This window comes from Scleropages formosus, chromosome 12 (assembly GCF_900964775.1).
Source record: "Scleropages formosus chromosome 12, fSclFor1.1, whole genome shotgun sequence".
NCBI lineage: Eukaryota > Metazoa > Chordata > Actinopteri > Osteoglossiformes > Osteoglossidae > Scleropages > Scleropages formosus.
Window position 1 is genome coordinate 29,170,412 of NC_041817.1, and position 19,980 is coordinate 29,190,391.

Below are 19,980 nucleotides of genomic sequence, written 5' to 3' on the forward strand. Positions count from 1 at the left end.
TGGAGTAAAGTTTGTTTTTTCGCGTTACCTTTGGAGATTATTCTGCCGAAGGATATCAAGCCTTCGGCTTCAAAGACATACTTGACGAGGTCCTCCTTGGTGATGGACTTGACCACCAGCGTGTGTTTAGTACCATCATGAAGCATCTCATACTTGTCGCTGGCCTGCAGCTCCTCGGACTCTCGGAGCCAGCGGAAGCTCTTGGCCTCCCTGGACAGCTCGCACTCGAAGCGAGCCTCTTCCTCCTCGTAGGTGTGCTGGTCTCTCAGCGGACTGATGATGGTCAGCGGAATCTCTGCAAGACACGCAAAGCGCACGTTGATGCTCAGCGGCTTGGACCGTTCACACGCAGAAGTTGAAATTCTCACGGCAGCCGGGTAGGATATCCACCTATATCAAATGGGTCATTTTACATGACCAGTCCTTTGTCTTCTAGGAGAATCTGTAAATCAGTGAAGAACAGCAAACAGTAGCGACGCCGTTTCACATTGTTAACTCTCTAAGAGGATGGTTCCAAAGCTCACAGAGCAGCTCCTGGACTTAGGAGCACACTTTGGACCAGAAAGCTGCTTGAGTAAATTCCGTAAAACTTTTGCGTGAGAAAATCTCGCACACAGCTACAATAAATAAAAAAGAATGCTTTGAAAAACATCTTATTTTAAAATTCTACTAACTTTAATATAAGATAAAATCAATAGAAATTTTAAGAAAAGAACATAATTTCCACAATGTCCTGATTGTTTACTGCTCCATCCCGAGGACGATCATGATCAACGTTTCGGTTACTGATCACTGAGACCCAGCAGCACCGGAGACACTGTGGATGTGAGCCAAACTCAAAGATGGTCCCACACGCCCACTTTCTTTAGAAGCTCTTTACATAGATGCCACCTGTGTTCTCAAAGGAAAATGCAGGTCATGTTTTCTCCAGCCCAAACAGACGGGTGGAGACCAGGTTATGACAAAATGAAGCAACAAACAGAAAAATGTTTGTATCCGTTGACATTTGTAACTCCGCCATTATGAGGCAGTGTAGTATTTTTTAGTAATAAATTCAGCGTACAAGGCGTTTGAGGATGCTAACAGAAGAACATCACAGCGAAGCAAAGTGAGCCATTTACCTTGTACCAAGAGTGTGACGTTAGCTTCTGTCTTGATGCTGCCGCATTCACACGTGTACACAGCGACGTCCTCTTTGCCCATGTTCTGAATGGTCACGCTGTGCTGCATTCCAATGACATTGACTGTGACCTTCTCCGGGACAGCCTCAAGGGGCTCTCCATTCTTCTTCCACACCACGTCCCTCTCCTTATTCAGCTCACACGTCAGGTACAGAGGCTGTCCCGTAATTACGGACATCTCCTCCTTCAGGGTCTTTGTGAATTTCACTGGTAGTTCTGCGGGAACATAAGTCAGCAGTGGGATGAGCAACATCACATTTGATGCAATGCAACACATTTTAAGCTAGAAGGATAGAAAGACCTTCGACGATGAGCCTGGCCATGGAGGTCTTCTCCTTGTTGCCCAGTTTGGCAATACAGGTGTACTCCCCCTGGTCGGACAGCTGCACGTCAATGATGGCTAGCTTGCGGTCCTTGCCATCTGAGGTGAACTTGTACTTGGGGCTCTCCCTCAGGCTGCTCCCATCCTTCATCCATGAGGTGATGGCGGTGGAAGGCGACACCTCGCACTCAAAGAGGGCTGAGGAACCAATGGACTCGGCCTCCTGCAGCACGATGTCCTTGACGTCCTTGATGAACTTCAGAGGAACGGCCTTGAGCTGGAAGCCAAAGGGGTTGGCATCTGGCGGAGGTTTGTCTCCTCCGCCCCCGGGCCTCAAACCCCTTCTCCGGTCGCCATCACCGGGGGATGGTGTTGGCCTCGCTAATGCAAGACATTATGCATTTTTAAATCTCATTGCACGCATGTAAACAGATGGATATTTTGTGAGGGATTTGACTTCATAACACAAAAGGGGTTCCCGGTTTCTCACCTCTCAGAGCTGGTCTGCCCTTGCCTGGTTCTTCTTTGGGTTTTCCATCTGTATGAAGAAATCAAGGTAACTCTCCCAGAAACACAGCTGCCATTTCGACACAGCCCCAACCTGATGCCAGTTTTTGTTTGATGTGACATGTTCACATTTGGATGGACAGACAGATAAGTGCAGGATGGAGAGGAGACATGTCATGCTGCAGTTTCTGTTAGGGCGTTATGAACATGGACCAAGAATGTCTTCTTAACAAGGAAAGCGTTGAAAAAAAAGTTTTATTTTGCAGCAACATTAACATACAATAAAACATGCAATGAACAAGTGCCCAAGATGTAAATGAAGTAATAATGCACACAGAGGTCAATGGTGGTGGTTTGGTTCCAAAGCGAAGGTCACCAGGAGGTCAGTGGGGAGGATCTACGGTCACCCTCTCACCTCTTGTGCCAGTCCTCATCCCACGACTGTCTTAGCTCCTTCGCTTTTGCTATTTCTCCTGGGTGGCACCTTTTTTGAGAAACCCCTTCAGTCTGGAGTTCTTCCTCCCTTCAACACATGAACCTGAGACCCAACCTTCAAATTTCTCACCTTCTGTTTCTTGACCATATCATTCTCCTCGGTCTTTATGCCCCAGATTTAAACTTCACTTTTTTCCAAAGGTCCTGTTTTCGTTGAGTTGCTTAACCTCTCATTCCTCAGTAAAACTTCTGCTCTGGAAACCTCGACCTAACAGCCATTAAAGTTCTGAAGGCATCACCTTAGTCCCAGGGCTTTGCAGCTGTCTGTTTCCATTCAACATTTCAACATCCTGGTCTTCTCCCTCCAGCGTCCTGCAGTGTTGAAGTGTTTGGGTCTTTGATTTCTCCTTGTCTTGGGCTTTTGCTCCCTTTGCACAGCAACAAGAAGTTTTTGTATCTCTTCCCATTTCATTCTGCTCTCACCCACTTCTCATCATACCTTCTCTGCCAGATTTTTCCGGGAGCTTTCCAGTGTTTCTTTCTTTTTCCACCGCCACCGTCATGTTTGGAAGACGGATTCGATGGATTCAATCGCAACTGCTCTGTCTGGGTAGGGAAGGACAAAAGACGCAGTCGCAGACGAGCAAGGGTCCGGCGATCTGCAGATGTCGTTCAGGGAGTAACACAGAACCGTGGTCAGTGGAGCGAAGCCGTGGGCCGAGGAGCTGAGGATCATCCGAGACAAGGAAACCGGGACAAGGAGGGGAGAGGCGCGGCACGGAGAGAAGAGAACGAGGAGCAAACAAGGGAAACGGGTCGTGGAGCAAGGAGCGAGGTGCGTCTTCCTGACGGTGAGGTTCCGCAATCAGGTGTTTCCAGGCTGCTGCTTTAATACCCGTCGTCCTTAGTCTCCTGCAGGTGCGGTTGTTGGGCACGCGGTCGGGGGCGTAACAGTCACATGTGCATATTAAGACACATTCAAAGAATCACTCAGGTGGTATGAACCGTTCCGCTTTGCCCGTCACATCATTCACATAGTTCCTCAAATCTGTGCTTTCTGCATGCTGTCTGCTTTGCGTTCTCTTGCTCAAAGGACCTCGTCGTTTCCCAAAACTGACAAATTCTATCTTTGATCCATTTGAGTGACGTTTTCATGTCACTAATGTGAACAAATGTAAAAAGAAAAGCACACAGGACAGCGCACGGGACACGGAACAGTGCAGAGAGCAACATGTGGGAGCATTCCCTCCCCCGGGACGTCCCGAATCTCTCCGTCCAGGAGGAAGAGCGTACGTGCAGACACAAAGGAGGAGAGACAGAGGACAAGTGAAGAGCTCCACCGTGGGCGGCTCAGAACGACAATGAACATGAGATGAAACAGAGGCCGCACTGTGTTGCTGGTGAACTGGTGCACGCGGGAGGCGTCTGAGGAGAGACGACGTACCTTTCGGCTCTGGTCCGGGTGCGGAAACGGGCCCTTTACCGGAATCTGAATTGGACAGGAAAGAAAGTTACAGCATTGTGAGTAATGCAACAAACAGCAGAGTGCTGAGCAAAAAACTGAACAATGATATTGTAGGATTATGTAATAATTAATTCAAATAATGACAGCAATTTCAAAGATAATCATGCAGCAGAAGAGAAGAGAACTCATGTAATGTTAATTTACAGTTGAAAATGGAGTAACTGATAATGATTATTAGTATTCGGTCCACTCTGTTAGGGTTCCAATACATTGTGAAGTACTGCGAGGTCTGAGACGTTCGACCTTCAAGCATTAATTTGAAGGTGTCTTGACGGAGGACAATGGGCACAACCGGCAGACAAAGAAACAGCCCACAGCCTAAGCCTAACCCCAACTCCACCCCTACTCCAACCCAAACCCTAAGCCTAAATAACACCTCTGCGTTGAAAGTGTAAAGAGGAATTGATCTCGAGAGACAAGAGTCACATGTAAAGTTGTAAGCTGAATTAACTGCCATACTTTTCAAGCAGCCACATGACCCGTGATGTCAATTTGCTCCCCGATGGCGGTGGCATGTGTGCACGTGGGGAGCCGCTGTCTTACTTTGCACCATCAATCCTGAAGAGTCTGTGCTGTTTCGGGCCTCGTTTGCAGCCACAGTAACACGGGGTCCCGAGCCTTGGGGGGCTTTGCTCTGAGCCAGCAGGGTGCCCAGCTTCTCGAGAGAGAAGTCGCGGTACTCCACGCTGTACGTCAGCTTGCGGCCCACCCGCGTCCACACGGGAGCCACCACGGGGCCTTCCTCCAGCGCCAGAGGCCCAAGCAGGCCCACAGACACTGGCTCCAAGCTGGAGCTGAGAACTGTTTTTGGAGAGCTCCACACCTTCTCTGGGGCAAAGTTCTTGATTACCACTGCCTGTTGCTTGTTACAGTCACTAATGACCACCGGGGGGAGAACTTCACGGTCCTGGGTCTCCGCGGTCGCCTCCGTCTTCATTGTCGTTTCATTGTTCTTTACGTTCTTTTCAAAATTTCCTGAAAGCCAAGGAGAGCAAAGAACTTAATGATCTTTCCATTGCATCATAAACATGTATGATGCATAAATTTAGACAGACAGACAGACACATAGACATTGCATCGATCCCAAAGGAAACTCCATGATAGAAACCTTCATGTGGGGGCAGCAAAATGGTTAGAGGACCTGAATGACCCAGTTTCAAATGCTGCCTCCTGCTTTTACACCTTTGATCAAGCATTTACCTTGAACTGATGCAGTAAGAATGACCCTTCTTTATAAATGGGTAAATCACTGCAAGTACTTCGTAAATAAATAAAACAAAACAGTGCTGCAGCTCTGAAGCTCTCACCCAGTAGCACTGTTCTTGCCAGGTAAAGTTACATCTACACAGGTATTATAAGACGAAAAGAGCTGCATTAATCTCTGAAAAGAGATTTGCTCAAAGACAGTCCTCCAATTCTGCAATCTGTACCGTGGACAGTGAGGTAGCAGGACGTGCTGGCGGTCCCGGCCTCTCCGGTGGCCGTGCAGGAGAAGCGCCCGCTGTCTTCGGCGAAGGCCTCGCCGATCTCCAGCCGAGCGCGTCCCTTCTCGAAGGAGAGGCGGAAGTCGGAGGAGTTCTCGATCTTGCGTTCCTCTCTGAACCACACGATGGTGGGCGTGGGCCGGCCAGAGATCTGACACTCCAGAGTCACCGTCTCTCCCTCAAGCGCACTTGTGTCGTTCAGGCCCTGGAAACATTGAGGGTCTGCATGAGAAGAAGAGCTGCTGAACATCTCAGGGGTGTAGGAAAGGATCGGAAACAAACACTTACAACCACAAAAGAGGGTGGGATCATGAGCTCTTCTGCAGCTGGTGGAGTCCGTATGTTTTCAGCAGCCTGCAAAACGACCATTGAGAAAGTTAACACACACACACACACACACACACACACACACACACACACACACACAAATAGGGTTTTCTCTTCCCTAAGACAGTTTTGTGGGACATCACAGTTATGAAAGACAGACAAGTTTTCATGACATCAGGAGGCGACTTGGGGCTTCTGCTTAAACCAGAATGTGGTCCAGCAGTCACTGACCATGAAGAAAAGATGGAAAGTGACGGGGATGGTCTGTCACATGACCACGGTATGAACTGTAACCATCCTTCCACAGTGGAAGCTCCCGTATATCCGAAAAAGTGTGCATTGAGTGTGCGTTGATGTGGAAATCTCCTGCTGTCTACCTATACTGGATTTAACGGACTTGCAGTCTTAACCATCTTATAATAACAGGCTCAAAGGCTGTGATGTTCTCGACAAGAAGGTGTCGAGCCCAAGGAGAAGACAACCACCCTGTTCTTCGCTTCGCCAACAAGACGCTCAACTCAGCTTCGTTCGAAATGCTCCAAGTGTGAGAAAACAGCGAGGCCAACTGTCTCCACCTTGGGCCACCGTGCGTGATGGCGACGAGGACGCCGAGCGAGCGCCTTCCCTGCGACAAGCGTCCCGCTGGCCGTGAAGAAGCGCCGCAGATGATCGACTGTTTTATTTAGTGCAGCGACCAGGTTTCTGTTTCGGGAGTGAAACGCGCTGCATCTCCACTAGTCAGGACCCCACTACCTTCTGACGTGCGCCCAAAATAGGCTGCTGTAATGGCAGCTGCTAACTCGAGGAAATGTGACCCAGCCATTTGTGCCCATCCGTCTCCGATCTCCGAGCTCTTTAACGTGCAACGAGGCTGCTGTGCCGCACGCTCACCTTCAGCGGCGTACGGGTCTCACCTCGTCTGCCTACCTACATCTGAGAATTACAGCTGCGTGTAGCAACGGTGCAACGCTTGGGGGGTCTCCACATCTGGTCACTTTCCTCTCTTTTGTGGACCTGCAGCGAGGTCACGGGACGGTCTGGTGAAAGGACACCAGGCAACCAGGCCATCAGACGTGTGAGAACCTGGAGCTGCACGCACCCTGGGAGTGTTTTCCACCTCAGATTCTAACACCTGAGGTGGTGTGAAAACCAAGATGTCTTCATCTTAGAGACCTTCTGGGGAAGCAGCTCTCGCATGACCTGCTGTCCTCACTCAAGCAACAGAAAACACTCCTTTCCTTGGCACTCGCCCCCAGCGGTCGACGCTCCACCCGCCGGTGGAGTCAGAGTCAGACGTTGCACCTGAGCCACGAGACAAGGTCGCCGTCTCCGCGGCACGTCGTCGCTCGGCGCTCGGCAGCCGCGATAAAGGGCCGAGGAGCGCGAAGAAGTTCTTTTACGTGTTCTCTCAGTGCGAGCAGGGCGGCTCTCAAACCCTGCTAACAAGGTGTGACGTCCTTCTTTTCGTAGCGGCGTCTAAAGCTACAGATACTTGAACTGGCGATGGATTCCGTTTTACTAATTAGAGAACAAAAGTCATTTGTTTTGGTATCTTACAAGTCGCATTTTTTTACCTGTTTAGATGGAATTCAGCTTCATTTCTGTGAGCAGCGACTTCGTTACTGGAAATAACTCCTCCGAACAGTGAAATCGTCAGCAGCGCAGGTACTATAGTACTGCAGTACTATAATAGTACACAAGTAACTATAGTACATCGTAGCCGTCAGATATTATGACTTTGCAGAGCAAGCGCCTGCTAATATGAGAGGCTACTAAGCGGTATTTATTCAAATATTATTTCACTTCAAAGACATTTCAAATGTCACCATCACCAGTGTCAGTGGTTACAGCAACGTGAGCGTTTCACTCAAACGGAGGCTTTTCGAAGGGGGTCGTGATGAACGAGGGGGCCACGTGACAACGTGACCTCCACGACAAGGGACCGCGGCTGCACTTCGTTCCGCCTGAGAAGTAGAAGCACCGTCTCCGGCCGCATTTGTTACGCTGTCTAGCAGCTTGCGGTCCAGTCCCGACGCGCACGAGGAACGAGACAAGGTCGAAACGGAGGTATGACGATGGCACCGGGAGGGAATGGAGTGACGAGCAGAAGGGAGGGCAGGAGGATCGGGCAGCACAACGTAGTCACATCACATTTATATATGTGACATTTATACCAGGTTAAGGAGATGAGTTTGTGAACAAACATGGTTAGGACTGCGTGAGAAGGATGGAGAGATGGATTATGGTCTGGATGTCTGGACTACCTTCTGCTTCAAAGGCTTCGAGGAAGCAGAAAGGTCATTGCGCTCAGTGGGCTCCAGCTCTACAGCCGTGGCACCGGTGCGGCCACCGCTTTGCCGCCCTCATGCTGCTCCTACCGTGAATTAGTACGATTAGGATGCACTGATCACACGCGTTTACAGGAGCTCTGCCTGCTCTGCCTGAGGTGGCAGAATGGGAGAGAACAAGAGGAGCGTTAGACACGTCACAGGGTACGTCCACGCAGCTCGGCGCGGCTGCCTCCCGCCCCGCGTGCGCACAACCGGCCACCTGGTGGCGCCGTTCGGTACGAACCCCGCGGTGCTTTCCGTACCTCAGTGGCCTTGGTCTTCCGAGCAGGGATCGCAGCCGCATCTGACGGGGAAAGAGAGGGCGGAACGTTACGAGGAAACAACTTCATGCCCGATGCGGACACAAGGCCGCGACGAATGAAAGGTGCGTCCGATGACTTGTTTATTAAGTCTCCCCGTGAGAATCGCCGGCAGCTCCGTCGCTCTGCTGTGGTCGTTATTGCACCCGAACCGTGCTTTACTGCGGTGCGCTACTTTACATTGATTCGCCGAGCGGCGGTGGCGGCGGCAGCGGAGAGCACCTGGCCCTGCTGGGGGCAGCTCACCTGAGGAGCGGTGGCACCTGTGGGTCGACATCGCGTTCACCGGACGGGCTCAAAGCGGGGTTCAGTTCGGCACCCGCTCATCGCTGCCGTTTGGCTTTGTGACCACGGTAAAAGCGCGGTTAACCCGTACAGGTCACCACGAACCACGGCCCGTAACCAACGGTCCGTTTGAGCTGGTTTTGGCCGGTTACTGATGTTACTGGAAGCAGGAAGAGCAGAAAGGAGCGTTTCTCACCGTCAGCGGGATCCTGTGGCGCTGGGGCACTACCCTCTGATGCCCCAAGGCCCGGCGGCGGCGGCGGCGGCAGCGGCGGCGGCGTCAACTTGGGCACCTCTGTCGACATGCTAACAGGCACCCTGGGGGAGCGACACACAGCAAGTGAAACGGATTTCTGCTTTCAATAAAGGTAACGAGGCACAGCTCGCATGTGGCACGGCCCCGGGACCGAGAAGCGCTTGTTGACGGGCTGGCGCACGACTTGCGGCTCGTTCGTGCCTTAATCCAGAGGTCATGAGCGGATTTATCAAATCGTCCCTTTCGTCCGGTGGCCCTGGGGGGTCTGGAGCTGAAGCAGTCTGTGCCCCACCTGTCGCCATTTTTAGTGTCTAACAAAACGTCACCAGCAGCTGCTCTTGCTTCTGAAATCAGCGCGAAAGACTGCGGGGCCGCGAGCCGTTCAAACACGTGGAATCGGACCTTTATTATTTATAGAATTTATTACTGTCGTCAAAGGTGCTAATGCTGTGCGAAAAGATGCAGGATTATTATCATTATTATTATTCATTCTTACTTGAAATGCGTTGCAGTTAAAGGTGCTGTTTTTGCTTTGAGTGTTATTGTGCTGCAGACCAGAGTGTGTGTGTGTGTGTGTGTGTGTGTGGTCCAGATTTAACCTCCAGCACACACCTTTTTGTCCACACACCTCCGAAGCCCCTCGTTCCCCTGAAGGTTCACACCCTTGATCCACAAAAGCACTTTGTCCCCGCTTTCCGTCGAGCCGCTCGGCTTTTAATTTCATGTCTCATTTTAGTGCCGTATTTTTAGCCCTCAGCCGGGCTGGGCTTTAAAATTAGGATCACAGATATTTCGAAAAATTACACCTCTTTTCAAACTTTGACAGTTAAGGCTTTTACTGCAGCAGCAGATTTACTGCGGTACATCTGCCAATACACTTAATACAACCAGCTGGGGTAAAAAGAGCAGCTGTGCGAACGTGTCACACCTCTCCTCCCCCCCGTTCATTTCTGACTTTTTCTCGAAGCCCCGTGTTCCGCAGCGTTAAGCGCCATAAAGTACGCGACTCGTCGATGCGGTAACTCCTGCGTTTCGGCCGCAGGGCGGCCGGTAGAAGCGCGTGACGTTACAAGGAGCGCCGGCACCTGCCGCTTTTCTCGAGGCCAGAGGCGTCAAGAGGTAACGCACCATATCTGGGCAGCATCATCACGTCAGCGGCCGAGCGTCGACCTCGTGCGTGCTTGTGCGTGTTCGCAAAGTGCTGAATCCAAGTGCAAAATTTCACTTTTGCTTCTGAGCGACACTTAGATGTACAGCGGGCGTCGAGCACCGTCGGTTATTTGAGGTCAAACTTCTAATTGTCTGCACCGTGAAAACACAACGGATTCGTCGAACTGACGGCCAGCTCACATTCGGCCCAAAGGCCCCTCGCTTTCAGCGTCCCGCTCAACTGCAGCGATGACGCTTTCGAGAACAGAATAACATCTCAAAGCGCATAAAGGAAGCACTTGAGAGCGAAATGCGTGTCTGCTGCTCACATCTCATCACACGCTCATCTCCAGGATAAAAATAACTTTTCTGCTCATCGGCACGGAGAGGCCCCGCGCCGCTCGGGTCGCCTCCGGTTCGTGGCTTTCGGTCCCGGAGCGCACGGCAACACGGGGAAATAGGGCGAATTTAAAAACTGTACGGTCATTGAAAAGCCAGCTGGGATTGCGTATGAAAACCACGGCAGCCGTGACCAAAATGGAGAACTCCAAAAATAATCTGCGCTCTTGCTGATTGACAGGGACCATATGACACATAGCGTGAGGTGCAACTGATAGCCCCGCTGCCGATTCCCTTAAAAAGACATGGGGGCCAAGGAGCCGTGCCTGCGAGGAGCCGTGCCACCGAGGGCTATTCTCGGGTTTTCTCCGGCGCTCGGTGCGTTCGGGACCCGTGAAGGCAAGACGCAGGCGAACACACGGACACGCAGGCGGGCGGACACGCACGCACACACACATGCACGCACGCACACACACACACACACACGCACGCACACACACACGCACGCACACACACCAGCACATGCACGCACACACACACGCGCACACACACACACCAGCACACGCACACACACACACACACGCACACACACACACACACACACACACACCCACACACACACACACGCACCACCCGTTTTCTTTAAACACGCCACCCTTGGAAGGTGCAGTTGGCAGCACCAAAGGCCTCCTGTCCTACAGCAGAACCTCGAGCGCCACGTTCCGCCGCACCTTCTCAGCGTCCCTCAGAGTCCGGCCGGAGCCCCAGCGGCGCCGCCATCCCCTCGCATTTACTTACTTGTGCGACAGGCGCCCCGGGACGGTGGGACGGATCCCAGACGCCGTGCGTCCACACGCAACGTCTCCTCGCGTCGAGTCTCAGTGGGGAAATCCAAAGCGAGAACGACCGAGCCTCGAAAGTAGACCCCGGAACAAAGGCACACGCAGCCGAGGAGCCGTGCAGCTCTGGCTTCCCGCGCAGTCCCGGCACCGAGGCGCCACTCCGAACGCTCCGGCAGCTCACAAGTGCTGGCACGCCGCTGCGGCTATTTATACCTGTGGCCCGGCCGTTCCGTCACCGTGGGCCCCGGAGCCCATTGGCCGACCCCCCGCCAACACGCCCCCCCCCCCCGCCGTGGGAGGAAAGCAGGAAATTTACCCAAGAGGCCACGCGTCGAGGCTCTGCGGTCCGGCGGCACGGCCCGGGGTCAGCGCCCGAAGAGCTCGTCGCGGCAGAGGAGGATCAGCTCCCTCCTCCATGGGCCTCCTTAAAGTTCCCAGAGTCAGCGGGGGGGCTATGGGTTCCGCCCCTCAGCGAGAGCCGCTGAGAGCGGACAGGCACCCCCGTCCCCCCTCCACCTGCCCGCATTGTCACACACATTGGCACAGTCACCGGGGAGGGCAAGTGAACAGCAGCAGCCCGGTAAAAACCCCCAACTAGTTGACTGCACTGCTCCAAAATGCAAAACCAAGACACAGCGAGAGACGCAGCATGAGAAACACCGAGCGTGACGCTACTTTGGGAGGAAAACTGAATCCGTTGTGTCCAGTAAGAACTTGAACGTGAAACTGGAATTGTGAGCGTGAGACACCGCAGAGCCGCAGAGCCGCAGCGCACGTTCGCCTCCCTCTCAGCAGCCGTCAGCACCTCTTCTCGTAACGCTCCTTCAGACAGTTCCGTTGGCCGCGCCTGGTGCTCGCCAGACACCGCACCTTGAGGACCACACAGGTTCTCAGCTGCTCGCTCCACAGCTCCGCTTCTTGTTTACCTGAACCCTCATTTAAGGGAATTTACGAGTTTAGATCACTTTACAGCAATTTACCTGATCTTTACTGACTACCTGCAGCAAAACAGGGTTAATGTGTTATTTCAGGTAGTAGAAGGCATCAGTCCCAGGGCTTGGCAAGGCAGCCAGCTCCCCAGTCACTCTATTCCTTCAATGTGCTCCTCCGGTTTGTCGCTGCCTTTCATTTCACCTGTGCATCCTTTCCATTCCTGCTCCAGGAACTGCTGGAAATGAGTAGAACTGTTACTGTAACTCTTACCGTGATTCTAATCATTACAGCGATAGTGACCGTAACCAACCGTACCGCTACCGTAAGCGCTCCTGTAACTGCAAACCATGTTTCTCACTCTTACTGTGACTGGTACGGCAACTGAACGCCTTTGGTGAAGCGGACCGCTGTGGGACTGACGCAGAGCTGCACGGGACTCCTGATGGATACCGTCACGGTTGATGACGGTCACGACAACCCTGCGGCGGGTAATTCGTTCCAAACCTCAGCTCCGCAACTGTTGTCACTCGTCTTCCGAGGGGCCGAAACGTCTCTTTGCAACACGGCTCCTCTGTGGTCCAGTCTCTGCTGATGTTCGACCTCTCCTCCCTGTGACCTCACATCTGGGCTCTAATAGCAGATTCACTCTTTCCAGATGTGAGGTCATTCGTCGATTTTTCTGCGTACCGTGTTTCTGGACGCTTTGTGCTGCTGACATCAGTGACCTTCCACTTTAGTGCAGACCTGTGCGTCTGGAGTGCTGTGTTCATACGTGTACGTGCTTCTGCGAATATGATTCTGTTATGTGCAGTCTTTGTCTCCACTCACCTTGCTGCCTTCGCTTCAAGTTGAGGCTCTGCTGTATAGCGCCCTCCACTGGACAAATAGCCAACTTGCAAAAGTTTGGTAAAGGTGGGCGGTACAGTGGCACAGCGAGTAGCGCTGCTGTCTCACAGCGCCTGGGTGGTGCGAGAGGACGTGGGTTCGATCCCCACTCGGTCTGTGTGGAGCTTGTGTATTCTCACTGCGTCCGTTTCCTCCGGGTGCTCTGATTTCCTCCCACAGTCCATAGACATGCTATTTGGGTTCACCCATAGTGTGTGTGTGTGTGTGTGTGTGTGTGTTTGGATGAGTGACCCAGTGTAAGTAGTGTATCTAGCAGTGTAAGTTACCACGGTGAATAAGGTGTGTGTGGGCTGATAACACTACATAGAGTTTGTTGGAAGTCACTTTGGAGAAAAAAGTGTCTGATAAATAAATGTAAATGTTGGTGCACATCAGTATGGAGTTGACAGAAATACATGTGCTGTCTGTGTGTGTATCCTTTGAGGAGTGTAGGGTTCCAACAATCCAGACCAATCAGCACAGCCGTGCCGTCCAATAATACACTGTGACACACTGCCTCCTGCTCTTTGGGTTGTTTGTTTGTTTGTTTGTGTCTGTGTGTTCCACTGATGTATGGATGAGTGACCCAGTGTAAGTAGTGTATCTAGCAGCGTAAGTTACCCTGGTGAATAAGGTGTGTGGGCTCATAGTAACACTACATAGAGTTCGTCAGAAGCTGCGTTGGAGAAAAGTGTCTAATAAATAAACGTAAATGTAAATCTACATGTGTTGTACTTAGCTGTGAGAAAAGAGGTGTTTCACACCGGTACACACAGAAAATACCCCGATAATGTTCTCTGCTTCTATTGTTGTTTAATCAAGAGAAAAAGCAACAGTTTGCCCCCAGTTGCCATGGTGTGGAACACAAATAACAGAGCGATTAAAATGTTGAAAGAAGATCAATCGTGAAATGAAGAGTTTTCAGTGCGACTCCACTCCCTCCTGGTGTGTCGAAGGGCGTCTGTCGCTTACACCTTCCGGCTACAGCAGAACAGAGACACGCAGCTGAGCAAAGGAAGAAGAGAGAAGAGCCCCCCTCCCCCGTATCGATTACCGCGGTAAAGCGCTGCATTAAAACACATTTAACAAGTCAGCAGCGATGCCCACATGGAACACACTAACACGCACCCCCTTACACGCTGCCTGTATCTCGACTACCTTCCCGAAAGACTTTGGAGTAACAAACCTCACAGAGGACAGTGCAGGTAACACTTTTCCCCGCAGTAAAACGCAGCAAGTGTCCGCTTTCCGCTACGTTCACACACACGACCCGAGCTGCTAAGAGCGACACAAACTGCTCGTCCTGAGGATCGTTCTTGTTACCGTTTCTGCGGCGAGCAGCCAGCGGGGCTCCGATGCCCCCTTCTCCCGTCTCCTCAAGGTATTGGCTGCTAAAGAGAAGAACTCTCCCCAACCGAGAACCGAAAGCTGCAGGCATCCGAGTCCTTTGCATCCAGCCGGACCTTCTCGCCTTCAGTCGCTCGAGAGAAAATGTTGAGATGGAGAGACTCCCTCTGTGAGGTTGCGTGGTCTTCGCTCTTCGCCACGACTCTGACCCCTTCCTGCGGCTCCTCTGCTCCGGAGCCAAATTCCAACTCCAGCTCTATCTCAGAAGCGTCATCTCCATGTGCCGATGAACCTCCAACGTCAAAGTGGAACATATGGGATGCAGCTTCGGCGCCGCCGGGATGAGCGATGTTCCCTCCTTCCGTTCCTGGCGCAGCCTGAGAGCGGACGACATGGAGAGAGGAACTGCAGAGCGTCTCGGTCGCCTCGTCTACAGCCTCACAGCTGCACGCATCGCTGCCACAGGGGCTCGCGCTCAAACTCTGCACGAGATGTTTGTCTGCATCTGACTCGCAGAGATACTTCTGTCCATTGTGTGGGACTCTGAGACCATCGTTGAACCAGGTGGCTGCCGGTGCAGGACGTCCCACCAAAGAGCACTCGGACTCTGCGTTGCCACAGTCAGGGGCCTCCGTGTCGCACACTGGGTCTATGAACCTCGGTGGTATTTCTGTGAGCTCAAACGCTACGGTCACATCATCAGTCTCCTGCTGGACAAAGTCAAACAGGTTCTCCGCGTGGGGACCGGGCAGGAAGCCGAGGGAAAGGTCCACACTCATGTTTCCCACCGTGTTCTGTGGAACTGCTGTGATTTCCATGTGTCCCTCATGCTGCTCCACCTTGTTCGCTCGCATTTCTACTTCCACCAAGATCTCCTGAGGGGAAGGAGGCCTTGATGAACCGTCTTCCTCAAGATGAAGCTCTAAGACGCACTGATGGGTGGGCTCTGCCCTTCCTTCCTGGGGTTTGACCACCAGCAGCACAGTGGGGCTCTTTGCCCTCCTACTGCCACCTGCTACCTCACAAACATTATCATCTTCAGCAGCTCCACTCATATAGTTCGTGCCTCTCTCCACGACCAACACCAACATCTCGGTTTCAGCGAGTCGACTATGTGCGAGAGGCTGAAGGACTGCTGGGGGGACGCCCTCAACGTTTCCCCCCTGGCTCCCCCGGGAGACTGTAGGCACCGCTTCTGTGGTGGAGCTCACTTCCTTTGGGCTCGGTGGGACAGAAGACGTGTCCTCCTCCTCACAGTATCTCAAGAAGTTTGAGCAAGAGAAGACAGCACCGGTAGGGGCCGGTGAGTGTTTACCGTCAACGGGGAAGGAAGGATTTTCTGAGGAGGCCATGAAACCACTGCTGGCTTCTGAAGGTGATTCGAAAGGATCGCTTAACGCTTGAAGCGGAGGAACATCTGCTGGGAAGAATGACGAACGAAACTCGTGCTTGGTGTTTTCATCACAGAGTGTGCTGTCCACCTCAGTGGACATTTCCGACTCTGGGGACATTGGACTGCCTGTCTCAGCCGGTGGACTGCAGGGATTATTAATCTCACTGAAGGCTCCATCCTCTTGTTTGATACCAGCAGCAGCAGCTTTTGAAAGCGTCTCTTTCACCGAAGTACTTCCTGCTTTTGACGTTAACCTCTTTTGTGGGCCTTCTAACGTAAGAGAATCTGCTAAAGGTGCTGCACTTTCATCTATGCTGCTTTTTTGAATTACTAGTTTTGACATCTCTGAGAGCAGAACTGCAGCTCTTACACATGCACATGCATTTATTTCATGAAGTGAGACCTCGTCACTGTGATGCCCTTCAGATATGTCTCTCCCATGTTCTCCAGCATCCTGCGCTGCCTCAGTATGTTCAGCTGAACATCTCTTTAAGGGTCTTGGTCCGCCTTTCACATCTATTTTAATTTTTTCATCATCAGTAAAACACTCGTGTGGATTTGTGAAGCTGGGCCCTGTCCCCCCCCTTTCTATCCCCAGAGATTCATCTAGGTTCTGCTTTGGTTTTACAACATGCTCACGTGTCGTTGGGAGAGGAAAAGACGCATTCATATCCGAAGAGCTCAAAGACTTGACTGCCTCTTTTAGAGTTTTCTGAAGAGCACAGGAGACTGAGGGACTAGAATTTTCTTCACTGGGGCCTTCCACCCCTTTTGTTATGGGGTTTTCTGGATGCCCTGATAACTGACCTGGCAGTAGACCTTGTGGTCTCCAAACCTGGGGTGGATGCCATACTTTTCTGACATCTGATGTGGAAATAAAAAGATCTTCTTCACAAAGGGTTTCCTCACTAGGTCTGGTCCCCTTCATTTCCTGCACGATAATTTCACTGTTTTTGTCCCCTAAAATCTTACACTCTATAATATCTGTCTCCTGTACAGAGACAGGTCCACAACCCTCAGCGGATTTTGTGAAGAAGCTGGACTTCATGGAGGTTGGTTGATCTTGCATCTTAAGTTGAACATGGGTAGGAGTACATTTATGAAAATGCTCCTCGCTTATTACTGTAGGTTCTAATGAAGAGGGTCCTGATGTCATCTCTTGGTTCTCTACCAAATGTTCTTCACCCTCAAAATTCATTAAGACTTCAGGCCTATCTTCTTGGGGGAAACCGGACATAGATGATTCTGTCTCGGGTGCTGGAGGAGCTGATGAAGGTGGTACTGCAGACAAATGAGTCTGCTTTATTTCTGAGACATTGGCTATTGCCCCAGATGACATCGATACACAACAGGTTAAGGCAGGAAGGTCTTTTGAAACAAAGAGTTTGGAGTGTGTGGCACTTGGTTCTTCTGATGCTCTGTGAAACTCTAAATTACGCCTTTTCATCCGTGGTTCCATTTCTGCAATGAGAGCAAAGTGACTGACAGATAACTTGTCCATAAGGCACCCGGTGAGATTTGAACACCTGCTACACCTGTGTGTTGTGCACTCACTTCTGTCGTGTCGGTTCGTGAGAAGGCAGAGCTTTTGACGCTACAGGATCAAGAGGCACATCATGTTGCCGTGTCAGTTCTTAGTGTCAGTGCCTCAAAGGAAAAAAGGGAAGGACATATCTGCTTGGAAGGTAATAAAATGTCCCGTCTGCTGGGACCTCTGAGGTCTCTTCTATGCAGGAGATCCAGAAGATTCCCAGACCAACCGGGAGAGCTTTGGGGTTCCAACGCTCTCCTTCACAAACGGAGAGTGAGAAGAGTGCAAAAGGTTCAGAGCTCAGCTTAGGAAACATCATGTCACCATCTATGTCTGGTGAGAAAATAATCCCACAAACCACCTTCACTTTGGAAGACGTTTTATTTTTTCTTTGTTCATCTCGGGTTCCTCTGCATCCCGACTTTCCTCTTTCTACTGCATTTAAATTCCCGATTTCCAACATTCCAAACCGTCTTCACCTGGCCAATATTCACACTCACTCTCGCGTGTACAACCTTCCTTTCCTGTCTGCATCACTCCTTTGCCTCCTTGAGCACACAGAGCTGCTGGTCAGCGTCTGCAGATCACCCCCGTGACCCTGTGTAACCCTTTTCTTGAGCAAACGAGCTCCTGGTTCGGCCCACATGTCCCTCCGTGTAACAAATTAAAGAAATAAAAGGAATTAATGATCCGCTCTGCCTTCGCTGACCATCTCACAAAGCTCACACTTTTGGGATCGTTTTCTTCCCTTAAGGACAGCAGAAGTGAGGCTGTGGAACACACTGACTGCTCTCTATCGGCGTGCGTTTGTTGCGTGTCAGTCGCTATACCACACGTGTGCCCATGCCCGTTTCAGGCAGGTCTTTTTTTCACTATCAAGTTCTCTCTGAATTAGTCCTCAGTTATGAACCCAGGGGCCACTAAAGGAGGGCAGGTTGCTGCCAGCTGATGAACATCTCAGAGCATCAGACACTCAGTGGGATTAAGCGCTTTGCAGTGAAACAGGTTTATTGCTTCCAAGTCATGCATGTACAGAAGGTTCTTGACTAGAGCAGTGAAATGAAGAAACAAGAGAGGCGTCTAAGTGGTCTTGTCTGCTCAAAAAGCCCCTTGCAGTTTTGCTGTGGGACTCATCCATGCGTCATTAACAACGTTCTGAGGACAAGAGGAAACAATTCAATGAAAACCTCCCCTGGGGAAGAAATTAAAGTGGAGGAAATCTGTGTGCGAAATGAACTATTGAGAGACACTAAATAAGTCCTTATATTGGCTGAAATTCATGCCAACATTTGAATCTGTTCAGCTGGAAAACCGCTTTGGGCTGGAAGATATATGTCCTCTCAAAATATTTCATCGCTCATTGGATAAGAAATATAACTGGCTAGAAGTTTCAAAGAAAACCACCTCATTGAAAAGGTGAGAAGAGGTACACCGCTACTGTACAGGGCTATTTACCGTACAGCACGGTACGGCACAGTACATTTACAGGTGTACGCATGTAATGCTGGATGTACAGTAAGTGCCGTTCAGAGGGAAGCAGCAGACGCCACAGTGGTGGAGTCGGTCTAAGGAACAACAAGAACGAGGGTTTTTTCACGTGAACCGCTGGGAGTCAAAGCTCAGGAAAAGTGGGAGATGCGCATATTTTTAACCCTTTCCAAGCAACGTGGAATGTTGACATTCGGCAAGTGTAACTGCTCACACGCGTGAACACACAAAACTGCAAAAATCCAACATGCAGAAGAGACATACAGGTGTGAGTGACTTTTTAAGCAGACCTAAAGTGGCACGTTCTAAAGCAGAAACAGCATTTTCCCCACATTTTATATTTTTCACGTACGCCTACTGGTGATGGAACAGCATCCAAGCTCGACGTTCGTCAGGGACCGTTTCCTGGGATCATGCAGGTTCCACGGTTACCCACCGTAGTGCTTCTATTACATTAATCAAAGTAAAACTAGTGATGCTACAAGGGATGGGGATTCAGTCTTTATTAACGTCATTTCTACAAGGCAGAATTAAAAAGAGCGAGTCATATATGCACATGTGAAGGTTTTTTTTTTTACTTGGCTACTTTTTACACTGCAGAAACTTGTGGTCTTTGCTGGTAACACCACTGATGATTTACGGCATGTTGTTAATTGCATAGCCGGGGGTGGGGAGTGTGGAGGAATCGTACCTTGGACCTGCTCCTCAGCGCTCACCTCAGAACTCTCCCACACTTTCATCACTGCGAATCGAGGCAGAAGAGAAGATGTGCGATTAGAAGATGCTTTTGGGTTGAGTGTCTGGAGAACCTGCGTGCAACGCAGCCCCGTGAATCTCCGCCGGGGACATTAAAGAAACAAGTGCAAGACAACCGCCATTAACCAAGATGGGGATCAGGTATGTGCAGAACCCCTTCGTAGGCCAAAGAAAGGTAAAATTGTGAAGGTATTGAGAAATCAAACACTTGCACAGCATCTCTCAGCCATAAAGCGTTCAGCGCATCCACGCAAACCACGTGGCACTCAGCATCCATCCCCCAATACGGTTACCGTGGCAGCCAATGCCACCCAAGGTCTGTTAAGCTCAACCTGACCCCAGTGC

General features: G+C 51.1%; 3 protein-coding genes across 4 annotated transcripts in view; all 3 read right to left on the reverse strand.

Annotated features, from left to right (window-relative positions):
• LOC108928134 (titin-like) overlaps nt 1-19,980 on the reverse strand; it is a 125,926-nt gene that overhangs the window by 91,277 nt on the left and 14,669 nt on the right. Inside the window, exons 28-35 of the mRNA XM_029256930.1 lie at nt 14,543-15,727; nt 8,913-9,034; nt 8,375-8,415; nt 5,401-5,659; nt 4,514-4,945; nt 1,483-1,884; nt 1,122-1,397; nt 29-295 (exon numbers count right to left, since the gene is read on the reverse strand). Coding sequence (XP_029112763.1) covers nt 29-295; nt 1,122-1,397; nt 1,483-1,884; nt 4,514-4,945; nt 5,401-5,659; nt 8,375-8,415; nt 8,913-9,034; nt 14,543-15,727 — 2,984 coding nt within the window. The remainder of the gene's footprint in view (nt 1-28; nt 296-1,121; nt 1,398-1,482; nt 1,885-4,513; nt 4,946-5,400; nt 5,660-8,374; nt 8,416-8,912; nt 9,035-14,542; nt 15,728-19,980) is intronic.
• Nucleotides 3,877-8,583, reverse strand: LOC114912035 (myopalladin-like). The gene is made up of 5 exons (XM_029256704.1): nt 8,375-8,583; nt 5,743-5,808; nt 5,401-5,659; nt 4,430-4,945; nt 3,877-3,934 (listed from the first exon to the last, which is right to left on the reverse strand). The coding sequence occupies exons 1-4, from the start codon at nt 8,459-8,461 to the stop codon at nt 4,458-4,460; spliced, it is 900 nt and encodes a 299-aa protein (XP_029112537.1). The 5' UTR covers nt 8,462-8,583; the 3' UTR covers nt 3,877-3,934; nt 4,430-4,457.
• On the reverse strand, nt 13,919-18,546 carry LOC114912034 (uncharacterized). Of its 2 annotated transcripts, XM_029256692.1 has the most exons (3): nt 17,415-18,546; nt 14,444-17,321; nt 13,919-14,101 (listed from the first exon to the last, which is right to left on the reverse strand). In XM_029256692.1, the coding sequence occupies exon 2, from the start codon at nt 17,317-17,319 to the stop codon at nt 14,512-14,514; it is 2,808 nt and encodes a 935-aa protein (XP_029112525.1). In that variant the 5' UTR covers nt 17,320-17,321; nt 17,415-18,546; the 3' UTR covers nt 13,919-14,101; nt 14,444-14,511. The 2 variants fall into 2 exon arrangements, 1 of the variants encoding a protein (XP_029112525.1); XR_003798032.1 differs by lacking the exons at nt 14,444-17,321; nt 17,415-18,546 and adding an exon at nt 14,307-14,437.

Coding starts and splice junctions, on each gene's coding strand:
- LOC114912035 (XM_029256704.1), bottom strand. CDS start 8,461: ATGAAGTTGTTTCCTCGTAACGTTCCGCCCTCTCTTTCCCCGTCAGAT. Junction 5,809..8,374: donor GGAAGACCAAGGCCACTGAG/GTACGGAAAGCA, acceptor GTCGTTTTGCAG/GCTGCTGAAAACATACGGAC. Junction 5,660..5,742: donor TCCCACCCTCTTTTGTGGTT/GTAAGTGTTTGT, acceptor CAATGTTTCCAG/GGCCTGAACGACACAAGTGC.
- LOC114912034 (XM_029256692.1), bottom strand. CDS start 17,319: ATGGAACCACGGATGAAAAGGCGTAATTTAGAGTTTCACAGAGCATCA.